At 39.6% G+C, this 16,645-nt stretch overlaps 2 protein-coding genes across 18 annotated transcripts in view; one reads left to right on the top strand and one right to left on the bottom strand.

Moving 5' to 3' along the window:
• The first annotated feature begins 1,307 nt into the window (after positions 1–1,307).
• Positions 1,308–4,428, top strand: LOC103348429 (ribosomal biogenesis factor-like). Its single transcript, XM_051847369.2, has 3 exons — positions 1,308–1,407; positions 1,507–1,550; positions 2,745–4,428. Exons 1-3 carry the CDS (start codon positions 1,308–1,310, stop codon positions 3,063–3,065), a joined length of 465 nt encoding a protein of 154 aa, XP_051703329.2. The 3' UTR covers positions 3,066–4,428.
• Positions 4,429–4,444: 16 nt separating this feature from the next.
• The window catches only part of ZFP14 (ZFP14 zinc finger protein), a 29,942-nt gene continuing 17,741 nt past the window's right edge, over positions 4,445–16,645 (bottom strand). For 4 of the 17 annotated variants that reach the window (XM_051847090.2, XM_017342420.3, XM_051847088.2 and 1 more), the window contains 2 exons: positions 15,757–15,858; positions 4,445–10,364 (listed from right to left, as the gene is read on the bottom strand). In XM_051847090.2, coding sequence (XP_051703050.1) covers positions 8,998–10,364; positions 15,757–15,793 — 1,404 coding nt within the window. In that variant the 5' untranslated portion in view covers positions 15,794–15,858 and the 3' untranslated portion in view covers positions 4,445–8,997. The remainder of the gene's footprint in view (positions 10,365–15,756; positions 15,859–16,645) is intronic. The other 13 variants (XR_011383956.1, XR_007919987.2, XR_011383952.1 and 10 more) reach the window with 7 other exon arrangements.

The raw sequence follows: 16,645 nt of genomic DNA, 5'->3' as shown, positions 1-16,645 counted from the left end.
CAAACTTAGCAGTTGACTTAAAAATACAACACCAGCACTGTGGCATAGTAGGTTGAGCCTTGACCTGTGACACTGGCATCTCATATGGACACCAGTTCGTGTCCTGGCTGCTCCTCTTCCAATCCAACTCTCTGCTTATGGCCTGGGAAAGCAGTGGAAGACGATTCAAATGTTTGGGCCCCTGCACCTGCCTGTGAGACCAAGAAGAAGCTCCTGGCTCCTGGCTTCAGATGAGCTCAGCTCCAGCCAGTTCAGCCGTCTGGGGAGTAAACCAGCAGAAGGAAGACATTTCTCTCTCTCTCCCTCTCTTCTACATCCCAAATAAATAAATAAAGTCTTTTTTAAAAATTGAATGTTGATTCAATATTCAGTAAATATATTTTTAAAAATATACATAAAAGTACAATAAACAGAGGAAGAGAACTCTTAAGAGTGATGGAGACATGCTCTAAAAATGTTAAACATTATCCTCAAGACAAGACATAAAACAGTTTGATAATGGCACATGACTAAGACACCATTGTATGGTCATTATCCAAACACAAATTAAAATTCACCAAAATGAACATTTCAAGCAAGTGGAGAAATGATAAATCATTATTCAAAGAATCACTGGAGAACTGACAATACATTAGGAGAAAGTAAACCCATATCCTAACTTCAATCCTAGATGCCAAACACATTTTACATGGATCAGTGTTACACCTAACTATAAAGGTACCTTAAGAAAAAATTAAGACTTAGGCCTATTTATAACACTGAGACCAAAAGTATAAGAATCCAGAGTCCTAAAAGTAGCTGAATGAGTAACATATGGCACAGTAGAAAATAAACATTAGGAACATATATAGCAAAATGACATTTCTTCCTAAAGAAAAACACCCAACCAACCAGCTGATGTTTTAAGTGGAAAAATAAGTAGCTTGCAGAAAAATTATAATAAAAACATCCTCATGGTTATCTAAATTTAAGTAAAACAAAATTCCTTTCATTCAAAAGGAAAGGATTTTTAAATTATGATTTCCACAATTTTAATTGCAGTGTGCCCGGGGAATGTTCTCGGAGGTCTGGTCAGCTGCAGCAGAAGCCATTCTGCATCCTGGGTGGTGTCATTAGCCCATTAAGCAAGACAGCTACACAGTACAACCCACAGCCTTCACCCCCACGAACCCACAATTTCAACACTGAGGCCAAAGAGAGTGAAGAGGTCTGGCAGTCTGGAGAGTGTTTGCCCAACTGGCCAGAGATGACATAGAGATCAGAACCACATTCTCAACAAGGTTGTGACCTAACACCCTGATAGGGAGATGGAAGGTTTTGGCATTGACAGGCTGCAGCACAGTGGCGTGATGAACAGGCTGGGCTTCCCAGAGTTCAAGTACCTGTGGAACATCAAAAACTGCCACAGTTAGTTAGACATTGACTGATCAGGAAACACGTGCAGCTGTGAACTGCAGGGCCTTTAGGGCAACAGGGCCTCTACAACATGTTCATTCAACTCTTCAGATCAAAGAGGAAATGCGGATTTCGACAATTTCATCAGCCACTTGGTCAGGTTGGACACCAGTTCCCTACCTTCAAGTCTCTTGACAAAAACAGCACTGGACAAATCTAGGTGAACATCCAGGACTGGGGCCGGCACTGTGGTGTAGTGGGTAAAGCCGCCGCCTGCAGTGCCCACATGCCATATGGGAGCCGGTTTGAGACCCGGCTGCTTCACTTCCCATCCAGCTCTCTGCTGTGGTCTGGGAAAGCAGTGGAAGATGGCTCAAGTCCTTGGGCCCCTGCACCCGTGTGGGAGACCTGGAGGAAGTTCTTTGCTCCTGATTGGCGCAGCTCCAGCTGTTGCAGCCAATTGGGGAGTGAATCAATGGATGCAAGCCCTCTCTCTCTGCCTCTCCTCTTCTGTGTAACTTTTTTAAATAAATAAATCTTTAAAAAAAAAAAATCCAGGAGTGGCTACAGCTGACTATGTACTCCTCAGTGGAAACTCCACAGCTGAACATTCTGCCTCACTGTAGGAGTCACCTCGGACCCTGGTCTCTCCCAGGGCAGGTCCTATCTGTCCTTGCATCTTCCTGGGTCCTGCTGACCCACAGGCCTTTGATTCTCCCAGCCCTTGTCATCCAGCTTCTCAGACAACAGCCAGGGCCCAACACACCCCAGTGTGCCACATCTTAAGTTGCCCTGGCTCCAAGATATTCTAGCAAGCTCTGACCAAGGGTCACCCCACTCCTACCACACCCTTCTTATACCTTCTGCATAACCTCTGTCCCTTATCTGTGCCAAGCCCAGCACTTGGGTTGCTTCTATACCCAAGAACCATCTCTCAGCTCTGGAGAGATCATTCCAGTCCCTACGCACCCTAACACCCTGATTCACAATTGCTATCCAGGCAGCCAAACACACTGCAGGCCATTCCAGGCCACACCCCCTAGTGCCTTTGTCTGTATTCTTCCCCTAGCAGGAAATAAATGTACCCTAGTTGCTGCTACCAAATGGAAAACAGAATTTCAATTATTTTCTCTCTCAACACTTATAATGTACAATTTTACCACTAAAATTTAACAGATTGGAATTTAAAGTGAGTAAATCAAAAAGACTGTGATTAGAAGACTGTTCATATGCACTGATTCATGTTTGTCCTGGAACACTATTTAACTGTTAATGAGGTCTCTCTATATTATGAACTTTATAAACATAGTGACACTACACTGACTTAAAGATACTCAAGAAATTTTTAGGGCATCACCTGGAGCTGGAGCTGTGGCATGCTGGTATGGAAGACAACGAACAAGAACAAATTAAGACAGAAGCCCAGGAATGTACTTCACATCGTCAGCCAAAAAGACTTTAAGGCTAAAAACAAAGCAATACTAGTTACTACTAATCTTGAGATAAAAATTGCAAATGAAGACAAAGTTAAGAGTGAAAAAACTTTTATGGATACACAAAAGGAATCTGCACCCTACTCAAGGGGCCCTTCTCTGGAACCTCTGCACAAAAAGCTGACTCCTCCGCGGGGTCATGAAAATGAACCCATTAATGATGAACCTACAAGATGAATGGTTCAGCTGTAATACAGTGGTGAGGCAATGGAATCCACCCCCGCATTCATAAATTTAATGTTTTACACAATTTCCAAAAGAGGAATTTTTAATAGGGGCTATATCTGTAATGTTAAGACACAGAAAGTCTGAAGTCTCATGGAGTATCATCACGGATCTTTTTGTCTCAAATTTCACCATGAGCAGATATCTTGTTTTAAGGAAAAAATACTCATTTTCAAGAGCATTTCTGCTATCATATAAGGATCCAAGCATGAAGGCAAGGTTTGCTTCCTTGGATACTAAGGAAAGCAATACAAACATGCTACTTAAAAATACTCACCTGAAAACTTCAGCAACAGACTCTTTGAAAATCTAAAATTTCCATTCAAAAAATTATGGAAAGTTTAAATTGTCACAATATGGCAATTATTTTGCCACAGCACAAGACTAAAAATATAAAGTTTTAACAGTAAGTTCAACAATGCTATTTATACATTTGGCTTCAAATTAGAAAGTAACAAAATGTGGAGTTGGAATAAGACTGATTTCAATGTTTCTTTCCGACTTTTATATTTCTTTACAAGACATAATTCTGTAGTTGGGAATGAAGAATAGGAGGAAAACTATTAGATAAAGCATTAAATTACTTGAGTACAGAGACAAAATGAGTCTTTGTATTTTGGCTCCTACTTAATAGCTGTATACATATGTACACGTATTAAGACAAAAGGGCTTTAGGAATCCAAAGTTTTAAATACAAACTATGCCATACATGAGTAAATCTATCTTCTAAGAATCATTTAAAGAAATCTGTATAATTTATCACATCAGAAAATGAAAAACACATGTTGACAACAACTGATGATGAAATAAGCTTACAAAATCTAGCAGGCATTAAATAAGGACTGAACCAAACTACTTATGTGTAATAGAAGTATTTAAATAAAAAAGCAGCATTACACTAAATGAATGATATGTAAATTCCAATGAAAAGAGAAAAACGTCCACTAACCCCATTATAGTGCAATCATAAACAGGAAATAAAACAGCATTTGGCCAGTTGAAAATGAAGACTGTCTATATGTGAATAAAAAAAACACAGAAAAGGAAATATGATTGGTTAACGACCACAGGTAAAACATGCTGGATTCATTTTCAACCAGGGAAATATACTGAAAGTCATAGCAGAGATAGGGAAAAATGAACACATTCAATGATGGTATTCAACACTGAGACGATGAGGGAGCAACTGTGATAGTAAGTAATGAAGTTGAAGGTATACATATAGACCATGGTTACTATGGTAAATATTTCACTTCTAGGTAACACTCTGAAGAGATTCTAGACTTTAAAGAAACCAAAAAAAAAAAAAAAAAAAAAAAAACACAAGAGTATTCAATATAGCATTTTTATTACAATGAAAAAATCATTTATGTCCTAACACTGCTTAACAGTTTTTTTTTTTTTTTAAAGATTTATTTGAAATTCAGAGTTAGAGAGAGGAGAGGCAGAGAGAGAGAAAGGTCTTCCATCCAATTGTTCACTCCCCAATTGGCCACAACGGCCACAGCTGCGCCAATCAAAGCCAGGTGCTTCTTCTAGGTCTCCCATGTGGGTGCAGGGGTCCAAGGACTTGGGCCATCTTCTACTGCTTTCCCAGGCCATAGCAGAGAGCTGGATCGAAGTGGAGCAGCTGGAACTCAAATAAGTGCCCATGTGAAATGCCAGCACTGCAGGTGGCATCTTTGCCTACTACACCACAGCGCCAGCCCCATTAATAGAATATTTAAACATGTTTCATATATATATATATATATATATATATCCAGAACTAGCCTAGAATCTTTTCTTTTCTATTGAACATTACCATCCAAGCAGGCAGTTACTTTCAGAGCATGAAAAAACAGCGAGGAAGTGTTCTCGTTAGCTCCTCCCAACACCCTCACTCACCATGTCTGAAACATCCTTGAAGACACTGTGTTTATAGTAGCATCTGCAAAAGTGATACATGTTTCAAAGATCTTCCAAATATTTCCAACTGAGAATTCCATAATGAAGTCAGTTTGACATATATTCATATAACAATTTATTTACATCTTTTGACAAACTATTATATATTTCAAACCCTCTCTAAAATAGATGATTTTGTCCCTTGCTTCGTTTGCCTTTTCCCAAGCAATCTTTGTTTTTAAACAACATCAACAACTAGTATCCCCTCAAAAAGCAGCATGGAGAACAAAAGGTTTCAGCTGTAAGCCACATTAAACAGAGGTCTTCAGGAGGTATCTGATGTGTGGAAAAGGAAACACACTCACCTTTTAGTGAAGACTGGTTTTGTGATAAACCTAAATATACTGTACTTGGAAGTGTAAAGAATACAATCTTTAAGGAGCTATCTTAATTGCATATTTTAACTGTGCAAAATTAATTGGTAAAATCTTTAATATTATCTATTTTCTAAAGCTTTTCACCTGTCAAAGTATCAGATTTTTTTCTTAAATACAAAGTTCACATACACAAATACACAGCTGTCCATCTTGTTGAGTTCTGGGGAATCCAGGCAATTTTGAGATAAGCTCATTTAGAAAATAAGCATAATCATTCTGTAGTTTTCAATGTATTATAAAAAGATATGTGTATAAGAGTACTTTCAAAAGTTCATTGAAAAACAAATTTAAAAGGTAAGTTTTAGTGCAAAATATTTTGAAATCCAAGAATACAAGAGGTCTTCAAAATGTTCATGGAAATGCATATTATGAAAAAATATGCATCAAATATTTTACACCAAAATTAACATTTTCAAATTCCATTTTCCACTAACTTCTGAAGTACCTTCATATGGTATTCTTCTAATTTTTTAAAATCTCCTTACTTACCTGTAGCTGTGTCAACTTAATAATCATTAATGCTCCATATGCACTTTTTTTTTTTTACTAAACCTGGCATAGTTATTATGAACCTTGGACCAAGTCAATTGTATTTTTTGTTCATTCCTATTTTTTACTACACTTGCCTTCACTGTTACTTGTGTTGGTCCCATTTCTTGATGTAAATGCTTATTCATTCCTACATTACGTTCCTCTACATGACATAATATAATGGTTGCTGTGTCTAAGTGAAGATGATGAATATTGGGCCTATAAACAAAAATTTCTTTAGCACACTAAAGAGCAATATTTTCTCAAAAACAAAAGTTTGGTGATCTTTTACAAATTCAGATATGTAGACATTACCATCCATTTCTAAGTAGTCTATAATTTCAATTTTGATTTTAAATATTTTATTATTAAAATTTCAAACATTTACAAAAGCAGAGATGTTAGAACAATGTCATATGATCAAATCACTGAACTTCAGTAGTTATCAATATTTTGCCAATGTAGTTTCCAGCTCTCTTAGCCAATTCCTTTTCTTTTGTTGGAATATCTTAAGGGAAATCTTATAATTTCATAAATGCGTATCTCTAAAACATATACTTAGTAACCACATTTGTGTTATCAGTGCTTTAAAAAAATTAGTGTTTCTAAGTGTCCACACTTGCCTCATCATCTCCAAAATGTCGTTTGACATTGCTGCCACCAAGTAATGCCAACATAATGCCACACTTCTTCCATCTCTTTCATTCTGTTTCTCATGCCATTCATTAGTTGAAATCAGAACACTTTACATATTCTTGATCTGCTTTCATGTGATGGCAACTACAATGTTTCACTCTTGGTTTTAAAATACTTGATATACTTCAGTTCATTATTTTGGCAGTAAGGTTTCTCAGGTAGTGATTCTTCCTGTTGCATTGTATCAGCGGATATTGTCTTACAGACCTATTGTTACTGAAGTTAAAATTGATCAAAGGGTTCAGAGATGGTCAACTTGATAAATCCAATATAAAAATTTTAATATAAAAATCTCAGTTTTCATCCTTTAAAGGTCATTTTCTGGACCTTTTAACCCATTAGCATTTAGAAAATGGTGACTTTTTTTTTCTTATTCTATCATTCTTTCTGTATTTTCTGATTGGACTTCTTTTAAAAAGAACTTAAATCAGATGAATTCAGGGTGACCTGAAAACTTGGTTCATACAGAAAAATAAATGTTCAATTCCTCCTTTATTTAAGAATTATGAATCAGTGCCCTAGCATCTTCTCTAAGTGACTAAATTATGCAGCCACAATTAAGTATACTGTCAATCTACTGGTGGGGTCATGTCAAAAGATCCAACCTGAAACAACTCCAACAGGTTGAAGAAAGAACATTTCGAGTACCACAAAGTATACTGATTGTAACGGAATATGTTTTACAGAATCTTAAACAGACACACATATGCATTTACATGTATGTGTGTACACATCAACAAAATTAAATTTCAACATGGCTAGTTTCTGTCCTCTTTTTGAAGTATAGCATTAATTTTGAATTAATCTTGAACTATAGTCAGACAACAGGGATTGTAACCATTTGCTTTTTGAAATTATAGGAATATCATTCCATATTTCTGATTCTCCAATAGTCATACTCAACCACCTCATATTCATGAAAGTTTCTTTTCAGCATGAAATTTCTGATGCAGGTTAAGTGATGAAGAACTTCTTATATTCACTGTAATCTCCCATATCTTACTTAGAATAAATTAGTTTGTTTAGTAAGTGCTGAGAGGTGATAAGAGGCATTTTTACATTTATTACTCCTATAGGATCTTTCAATTGAATTCACAAATACTGATTATAATTATAAATAATATTTACAGAATACATGCTATGTGACTGCTCATCTGCCAAGTACTAACTATTCAATACTCACAACAATATCATTACATGGTGTTGCAGGCTTGACCCCCAATGGCTCCTGTCTCCTGGTATTCACATTCATTATAATCCCTTTCTCTTGAGTGTGGGCTTCTTAGTAATTTACTTCTTTTTTAAAGATTTATTTGTTTATTTGAAAGATTTACAGAGAGAGAGAGAGGTAGATACAGAGAGAAATCTTCCATCTGTTCGTTCACTCCTCAGATGGCCATAACAGCCAGGGCTAGGCCAGGCCAAAGCCAGGAGCTTCAACCAGGTCTCCCACAGTGGCAGCAGGGGCCCAAGCACTAGGGCCATCTTCTGCTGCTTTTCCCAGACCATTAGCAGGGAGATGGATTGAAAGCAGAGCAGTGCTTTCAATCAAACCAGTGCCCATGTGTGATGCCAGTGCTGCAGGCAACAGGCTCACCTGCTGCACCACAGTGGAAGCCCAAAGATTTACTTCTAACCAGCTGAAAATAGCAGACGATGTGATGTCATTTCCATGAGTAGATGACACAAAACTGTAGCTTTCTTCTTGCTAGCAGACTCCACTGCCATCTTGGCTTGTGTGCTCTGATGAAGCGATTAGCCATGCTGAAGAGGCCACTGTAGCAAAAGGCTGCAGTCGGTCTTCAGCCAGCAGCCAGGCAGAAGCTGGGGATCTCACTGTAACACTCCTTGATGAAACGAATTCAGGCTACAATCCTCTGGATCCTTCTCTAATGGAGCCTTCAGATGAGGTCCTTGACACAATTAAGTCACAACCAGATTTCACATCCATAGTAGCTGGGAGATAATGTGTATTATTCTAAGCTACTAAGTTTGTGGTAATTTATTACATAATAAATAATAAAAATAAGTAACATCATTTTACAATGAGAAAAATGAGGCACGTACACTATCTTGTCCAATATCCCTGTGGTAATAAAGTGGTAAATAAAGATATGATAAGGCTAAACAGTTTCCTAGATTCATCATGTTATTCTCTCATAGGAATTTGCTGAAGAAACAGAATGTTTAAAAGGTGAGGGAAGGTTTTTAAAGCAACAGATTCTTTCTAATATAAAATTTATTGTGCTTAGTTGTGCGCATGAAACAAATTTTTTCAAAAATGAACTTTCTGATGTTCTGAAACACAATGTGTATTTGAAGGCTTTCTTCTACTAAGCTCCATTGTGAATCTTCTGATGTTGAGTAAGGTGTGAGTGCTGTCTAAAGGCCTTCTTGCATTCCTTACATTTGTAGGGTTTCTCGCCAGTATGAATCCTCTGATGCTGAGTAAGAAATGAATAAAGCCTGAAAGCCTTCCCACACTCCTTACAGGCATAAGGTTTCTCACCAGTATGAATACTCTGATGCTGAGTAAGCTGTGAGAGCAGTCTAAAAGGTTTTCTACACTCCTTACATTCGTAAGGTTTCTCGCCAGTGTGAATGCTCTGATGTTGAGTAAGTTGTGAGAGCAGTCTAAAGGCCTTCCCGCATTCTTCACATTCATAAGGTCTCTCGCCAATATGAATGCTCTGATGTGAAATAAGTTGAGAGTAACTACTAAATGTCTTCCAACACTCCATACACTCATAGGGTTTCTCACGCGTATGTATTCTCTGATGGCGAACAAGCTGCTGCCTTAATCTGAAAGTCTTCCCACATTCCTTACATTCATAGGGTTTCTCACCGGTATGAATACTCTGATGGACAGTAAGCTGTTGGCATATTCTAAAAGCCTTTCCACATTCCTTACACGCATAGGGCTTCTCACCAAAATGAATTTTCTGATGCACTCTAAGGTCTGGACCACATACAAAGGCTTTCCCACATTCCTTGCATTCATAGAGCTTCTCAGCAGTATGAAGCCTCTGGTGTCGAGTAAGGTGTGTGCACTGTCTGAAGGTCTTCCCACACGCCTTACATTCATAGGGTTTCTCACCAGTGTGAATCCTCTGATGGCGAGCCAGCTGTTGATGTACCCTAAAAGCCTTGCCACATTCCTTACATTCGTAAGGTTTTTCACCAGTATGAAGTCTCTGATGCTGAGTGAGTTCTTGGAGTACTGTAAAGGCCTTCCCACACTCCTTACATTCATAGGGTTTCTCACCAGTATGAAGTTTGTGATGTCGAATAAGGTGTGCACGCTGCCTAAAGGCCTGCCCACATTCCTTACATTTGTAAGGTTTCTCACCAGTATGAATTCTCAGGTGTTGACTTAATGTTGAACGACGAATAAAGGTTTTCCTACATTCCTTACACTCATATATCTTTTCTCCATTATGAATTATCTGATATTCAGCAAGAAAATTGTGTTTTTTATAAGAGGTCACCTTTTCAGAGGCAATGTTCACTTGCCCAATACAACGCTCTTGTGGCTCCTTCTTCCCCTCAATTTTGCTTTTGCATTTCCAATCATTTTTAAAAATGGGGCCTTGGATGCCACAGCTTTTAATTTTTTCCATTATCTCCCACTGGAATGAATATATTTCACAAATGTCCTTTTCTGGAGATAAAGTGTTGGTCCTACATCTGGACTCCAAATCTGAAAGAAAACAAGAGAGCAAACACATTCTGTTTTCCTATTCAGAAAGAAAGAAAATTTCTACTGAGAAATAAGACATTTGAAATAATGTCTACCACAAATGAATGTATTAGATTTCTCAGACATTTCTACTAAAATACCATATATGTATACCTAAAAAACTATCTTCTACAAAATTACAAACCCAAATAACTGGATTCATTGTTAAAATAGGGCTAGAGCAGACCACACAACTCTAGGCAACTTTATTTTTATTTTCAGTGTACTAACAAATGCAATAGATGATATTTCAAGGGATAACCTAAAGGCAGCTCACACGGCTGAAGGCTGCTTCATGGTTATTTAAATGAACATAAATAAAGTAGAAATTCTGGATTTCAGGTGCCGACACATTGCAAATAAAAATAAGGCCCTGAGCCAATGAGGATATCAGTAAGGTGGCATTTAACTACAGACAGGATGAGGTGCAGCCTGTCTTTAGTTCAGGGCCATGCAAGATTGATGATACATGTCTCAAGAGGGAGCCCTAGGAGTAGGCATTTAATAATTTTCTTAAAATAAAGATAAAAGGGCATTTATCTTTCCTAATTTAGTTCCAGTCAACTGGGAAAATTATTTATAAACTGACTACCTTCCACATTGTAACACTATTATTCCCTATCAGTATTCAGCTCATTTGTATCATGTAATAGATTGTATGCTCTGCCTCTGCCTCTCAGTAGTTCTGCCTTTCAAATATATAAATAAATCTTAAAAAAAAAAAAAAAGTAAGGAGGACAGTATATTGTGGGACCCAGGAGGAAATAAGTGAAAGTGAAAACAGAATTTCCTTGTTAACCAAAAAAAGAATGAAATTAATATAGAAATTTTAAAAAACCTAGGTCTCTTGACAAAAGTTAGAATATATTAACCATTAACTAACATATTTAGAAAAAGGAAAGCAAACAAAATTAAAATGGCAACTAGGCATTCAGAAATAAATGAACCTGAGTCTCACATTTTTTATACATCTTGCAAGCACTGACTGCCTTTGGGCAATATTTTCAAGAATGGTTATAGAGATAGAATCTATTTCAGATCAATATACTAAAGGTAATGTCTCCTTTGGGGCAAAGGTCACATATGTTTATTGCTCAAGAAGATGTGAGTTCTCTTAGGCTCAGGATTCCACTCCCATAATGCACCTCAGGTATGCTCAGGCTCTAGTTTGACCATCCAACATCATCCCCGTGGGACATGGGGACAAGGAGAAACTGAAGCAAAGGAACAACTGACGCAAACTATACCCACACTCATGCTGCTTGTTGTGCTGTGAATAATGCCCTTTGTCTTTGATTTGTAAGTTCTGTGTCTTCTGCTAGGATCCAAGACTGTGGAAGTCTTTCTAGTTTGCCAGTAGGTGAAACTGCAGACCCTTCACAGTTCTTGACACTAGCAAATAACTAACAAGCAATATTTTGAAAAACCATAAGGGACTACACTACATTAATAAAGGAGAATTTTCTAAGAAAATATGAGTAAGTAGTCAAAGACCTACTCTAAAAGTTATTTTGATGATTATAAAATTTTAGAAAGCCCATAAACTACATTATACTTAAAGTGACTCAGAATTTTTTTTTTTTTTTTTAATTTGACACGTAGAGTTACAGACAGTGAGAGAGAGAGACAGAGAGAAAGGTGTTCCTTCTGTTAGTTCACTCCCCAAATGGCTGTTACGGCCAGCGCTGCACCAATCCGAAGCCAGGAGCCAGGTGCTTCTCCTGGTCTCCCATGCGGGTGCAGGGCCCAAGCACTTGGGCCATCCTCCACTGCCCTCCCGGGCCACAGCAGAGAGCTGGACTAGAAGAGGAGCAGCCGAGACTAGAACTGGCGCCCATATGGGATGCCAGCGCCACAGGCAGAGGATTAACCTAGTGAGCCACAGTGCTGGCCCCTCAGAATATTTTTAAAAAGAAAAAAAAAAAGCATTTATTTTTAAGTAAGTATAAAAATGGAGAGACTGCCCAGCACCAAGGCTCACTTAGCTAATCCTCTGCCTGCGGCTCCGGTACCCCGGGTTCTAGAACCGGTTGCTCCTCTTCCAGTCCAGCTCTCTGCTGTGGCCCAGGAGGGCAGTGAAGTATAGCCCAAGTCCTTGGGTCTCTTCACCCGCATGGGAGATCGGGAGGAAGTACCCGGCTCCTGGCTTCGGATCGGCGCAACGCCGGCCGTAGCGGCCATTAGGGGAGTGAACCAACAGAAGGAAGACCTTTCTGTCTCTCACTGTCTATAACTCTGTCCAACTCTGCCTGGAAAAAAAAAATGGAGGGACCGTTGTTGTGGCATAGTGGGTAAAGTCATTGCCTGCAACCCCGGCATCCCATGTGAGTGCATGTTCATGTCCCAGCAGCTCTACTTCTGATCCAGGTCCCTGCTAATGGCCTGAGAAAAGCAGTGGAAGATGGCTGAAGTATTGGGGCCTCTGTCACTCACTTGGGACACTGGGATGAGTTCCTGGCTCCTGGCTTCCACCTGGCCCAGCCCTGGTCATTGGGGCCATTTGGGGAGTGAACTAGAGGATGGACGATCTCTCACTCCCACTTTCCATAACACTGACTTTATTTTTAAAGACTTTTTTATTTATTTGAGAGGTAGAGTTACAGAGAAAAAGGGTCTTCAATCCACTGGTTCACTCCCCAAATGGCCACAGCAGCCAAAACTGGGCTGATCTGAGGCCAGGAGCCAGGAGATTCTTCCAGGTCTCCCACATGGGTACAGGGGCCCGAGCACTTGGGCCATCCTCTGCTGCTTTCCCAGGTCACCAGAAGTGCAATAGCCAGGACTTGAACCAGTGCCCACATGGGATGCCGGCACCACAGGCAGAGGCTTAACCTACTATGCCATGGTGCTGGTCCCCAACTCCAACTTTCAAATAAATAATTTTTTTTTTTTTTGACAGGCAGAGTGGACAGTGAGAGAGACAGACAGAGAGAAAGGTCTTCCTTTGCCATTGGTTCACCCTCCAATGGCCGCCGTGGCCAGCGCGCTGCGGCCAGCGCACCGCGCTGATCCGATGGCAGGAGCCAGGTACTTATCCTAGTCTCCCATGGGGTGCAGGGCCCAAGCACTTGGGCCATCCTCCACTGCACTCCCGGGCCACAGCAGAGAGCTGGCCTGGAAGAGGGGCAACCGGGACAGAATCCGGCACCCCGACTGGGACTAGAACCCGGTGTGCCGGTGCCGCAAGGCTGAGGATTAGCCTAGTGAGCTGCGGCACCGGCCTCAAATAAATAATTTTTATGACACTAAAATGATAATATTAACAGTTCCAAAGTCAAAAAACCATATGATCATTTCTATAGACATCAGAAAGGAATCTGACAAAATTCAGAATTCATTCCTTTAACAAAAAGAAAAAGCACTTTAAGAAACAGGTATAGCTACTTCCTTAACATAACAAAAAATACATTTCCTAGGACTGGCATTATAGTATAGCACGTTATACCACTGCCTACCATGGGCAGAACTGCCTTTTGAATGCTGGTTCAAGTCCCAGTTGCTCCACTTCCAATCCAGCTCTCTGCTAATGAACCTGAGAGGGCAGTAGTACATGGCGCAAGTACTTGAGCCCCTGCATGCACATGGGAGACCTGGCTGTTCCAGGCTCCTGGCTTCGGCCTGCCCAAGCCCTGACCGTTGTAGCCATTTGGGAAGTGAACCAGCGATGAAAGATTACTATTTCTCTCAGTGTGTGTGTGTGTGTGTGTGTGTGTCCCTCTGAGTAACTTTGCCTTTCAAATAAGTAAAATATAATATTAAAATATTTTTTAAAAATACATTTCTGAGTCCAAAAGATAAATTTAACTTAGGAAACACCAGGAGCAAGGGAAGACTTTGGAATTTTTCTAAAATTTTATTTTGGTGGCCGGCGCCGCGGCTCACTAGGCTAATCCTCCGCCTAGCGGCGCCGGCACACCGGGTTCTAGTCCCGGTTGGGGCGCCGGATTCTGTCCCAGTTGCCCCTCTTCCAGGCCAGCTCTCTGCTGTGGCCAGGGAGTGCAGTGGAGGATGGCCCAGGTGCTTGGGCCCTGCACCCCATGGGAGACCAGGAAAAGCACATGGCTCCTGGCTCCTGCCATCGGATCAGCGTGGTGCGCCGGCCGCAGCACGCCGGCCGCAGCGGCCATTGGAGGGTGAACCAACGGCAAAAGGAAGACCTTTCTCTCTGTCTCTCTCTCTCACTGTCCACTCTGTCTGTCAAAAAAAAAAAAATTAAATTAAAAAAAAAATTTATTTTGGTGGTAGTTAACAAGACTCACATTTGTTAAAATTACTACAACTAGCCACTAAACAAGGTAAATTACAATGTACGTAAATTATATTAATGAACTAGACTTTAAAAGTATTTTAAAAGTCTAGTCATAAAAATATGTCAATCCTTATGGGTCCTGAAATTGACAGAGAAAGCTAGTACCACTTAAGACAAGTCTTACCCAGGGAGATGAAGTTCAACGTTATCACCCATGAGGCAGAGCTGGGAATATTTCTGATTATGTCAGTTTGGGTACACTGAATTTTGTCAAGGAATTTTTCCATTTCATTTGTCAAGTTTACTGGCACAAAGTTATCTGTAGCATTCTTATTAACTTTTTTTTTTTTTTTTTTCATTTTATTTGAAAGGCAGAGAGACAGAGATAAAGATCTTCCATCTCCTAGTTCACTTCCCAAACGCCTGCAACAGCCAAGCCTGAGCCAGACTGAAACCAGGAGCCTGGAATTCAATCTAGATCTCTCATGTGGCTATGCAGCCAGCACCTGCTTTCTCTCCTGGTGTACATCAGCTGGAGCTGCAAGCACAGCCAGGACTCAAAGCCAGGTACTGAGATATGGGAGGCAGGCATCTTAAGTGAAGCCTTAACTGCTGTGCCAAACACACATCTCCACTGTTTTGAATGGCTACAGAACATGAAGGAAAAAGCTTCCTTCATTCCTGGTATTAGCAATTTATGTTCCATTTTTTCCTTGATTAATCTACCTACGTATTACCACCTTGGTTGATCTTTTTCACTTTTAGCTTTATTACTTTCCCCTACTTCTTTTTTCTTTGCTTATTTCTGCTCTTATATTTGTCATCAGTTTTGTCTTCTGTAGAAAACTGTTCCTCTCTGTGAATTGGGAGAGAAACAGGAGAGACAAGACACTGAGTGTCATGCTAGAAGTCAACAGGAAGTTCCCTTGTCAGTCCGGACTTAAAAGATTTTGCTTTGCTTCAGGTCTCACCATTTTCCTCTACAGGCCTTGGGCTTTTGAAGAGAGATACCCAGTAGTACTTCTAGGGAACGCCTCCATCGTAGCCAGCTCAGCTGTTATCTGCAGGAATGATTTCCCCATTGCTTGCTCAGCTCTTACTCACCATGGCAGTATTTTCTTGTCCCTTCCCTCACAACCATCCCAGGTTCCTTTCCTTCGTCATCCAATAAAGTAACCAAGTTTGGATTAGAAATGGAAGGTCCTGCTGAAAAGAAAAATGTGACACAAAATTATAAACCTAGATGACCTTGGATTCAGATTTTATAGTTCACTAAAGGTCAAAATGGAACATATTATAAAGCCTGAGAGCAAAGAAATGCAAAGGGAAGTGGAGAATGCTTGTATCAGGGCAACCTCAAGACCACAAGGATAAACACTAGGTATTTAACAACAGGCCTTAACCTAAGTTAACTCAGAGGTTCTGCTGAGAGGCAATATTGTGTAGTGGTTGAGAACACAGAGTCTGTTTCAGATCGTCTGGCTTCAAATCCTGCCTCTGCTGCCATGCTACGTAAGTAAATTCTGAACCTTAGGGCCTAAGTATTCTAATCTGAAATGAGGACAGTAAAAGTATCTTCCTCATAGAGTTGTTGTGAGGATTAACTAATAATGTACAATGCTTAGAACAGTGTTTAAGCACAAATGTATATAATTATATGTTTATATACACATAATGTGTGTGTTATTTTTAATAATATGTGTTAGTTTTACTGTCACCAATTTTTGGAAAGGATAATAGGTTTTGAAAGACATTCTCAGGTCCTTTCTAGGATATTCATTCAATGTTAAATGTAAAATTCTTAGAGTTTAAGTGTCAACCACAAGCAGAACTGAGTATGTCTACTACAGGAAACAGAATGTGTTCACATAAGTTGTAAATAAACTTTGTGGAACCATCCCACACTATGTATATTCCATAGATTCACTTGATTTTTTTTAAAAGATTTATTTATTTATTTATTTGAAAGAGTTATATAGAGAGAAAAGAGGCA

The sequence above is a fragment of the Oryctolagus cuniculus genome, chromosome 18, assembly GCF_964237555.1.
Source record: "Oryctolagus cuniculus chromosome 18, mOryCun1.1, whole genome shotgun sequence".
Classification (NCBI taxonomy): domain Eukaryota; kingdom Metazoa; phylum Chordata; class Mammalia; order Lagomorpha; family Leporidae; genus Oryctolagus; species Oryctolagus cuniculus.
The sequence above is the reverse complement of the archived record's forward strand: the minus strand, read 5'-3'. Positions and strand labels throughout refer to the sequence as shown.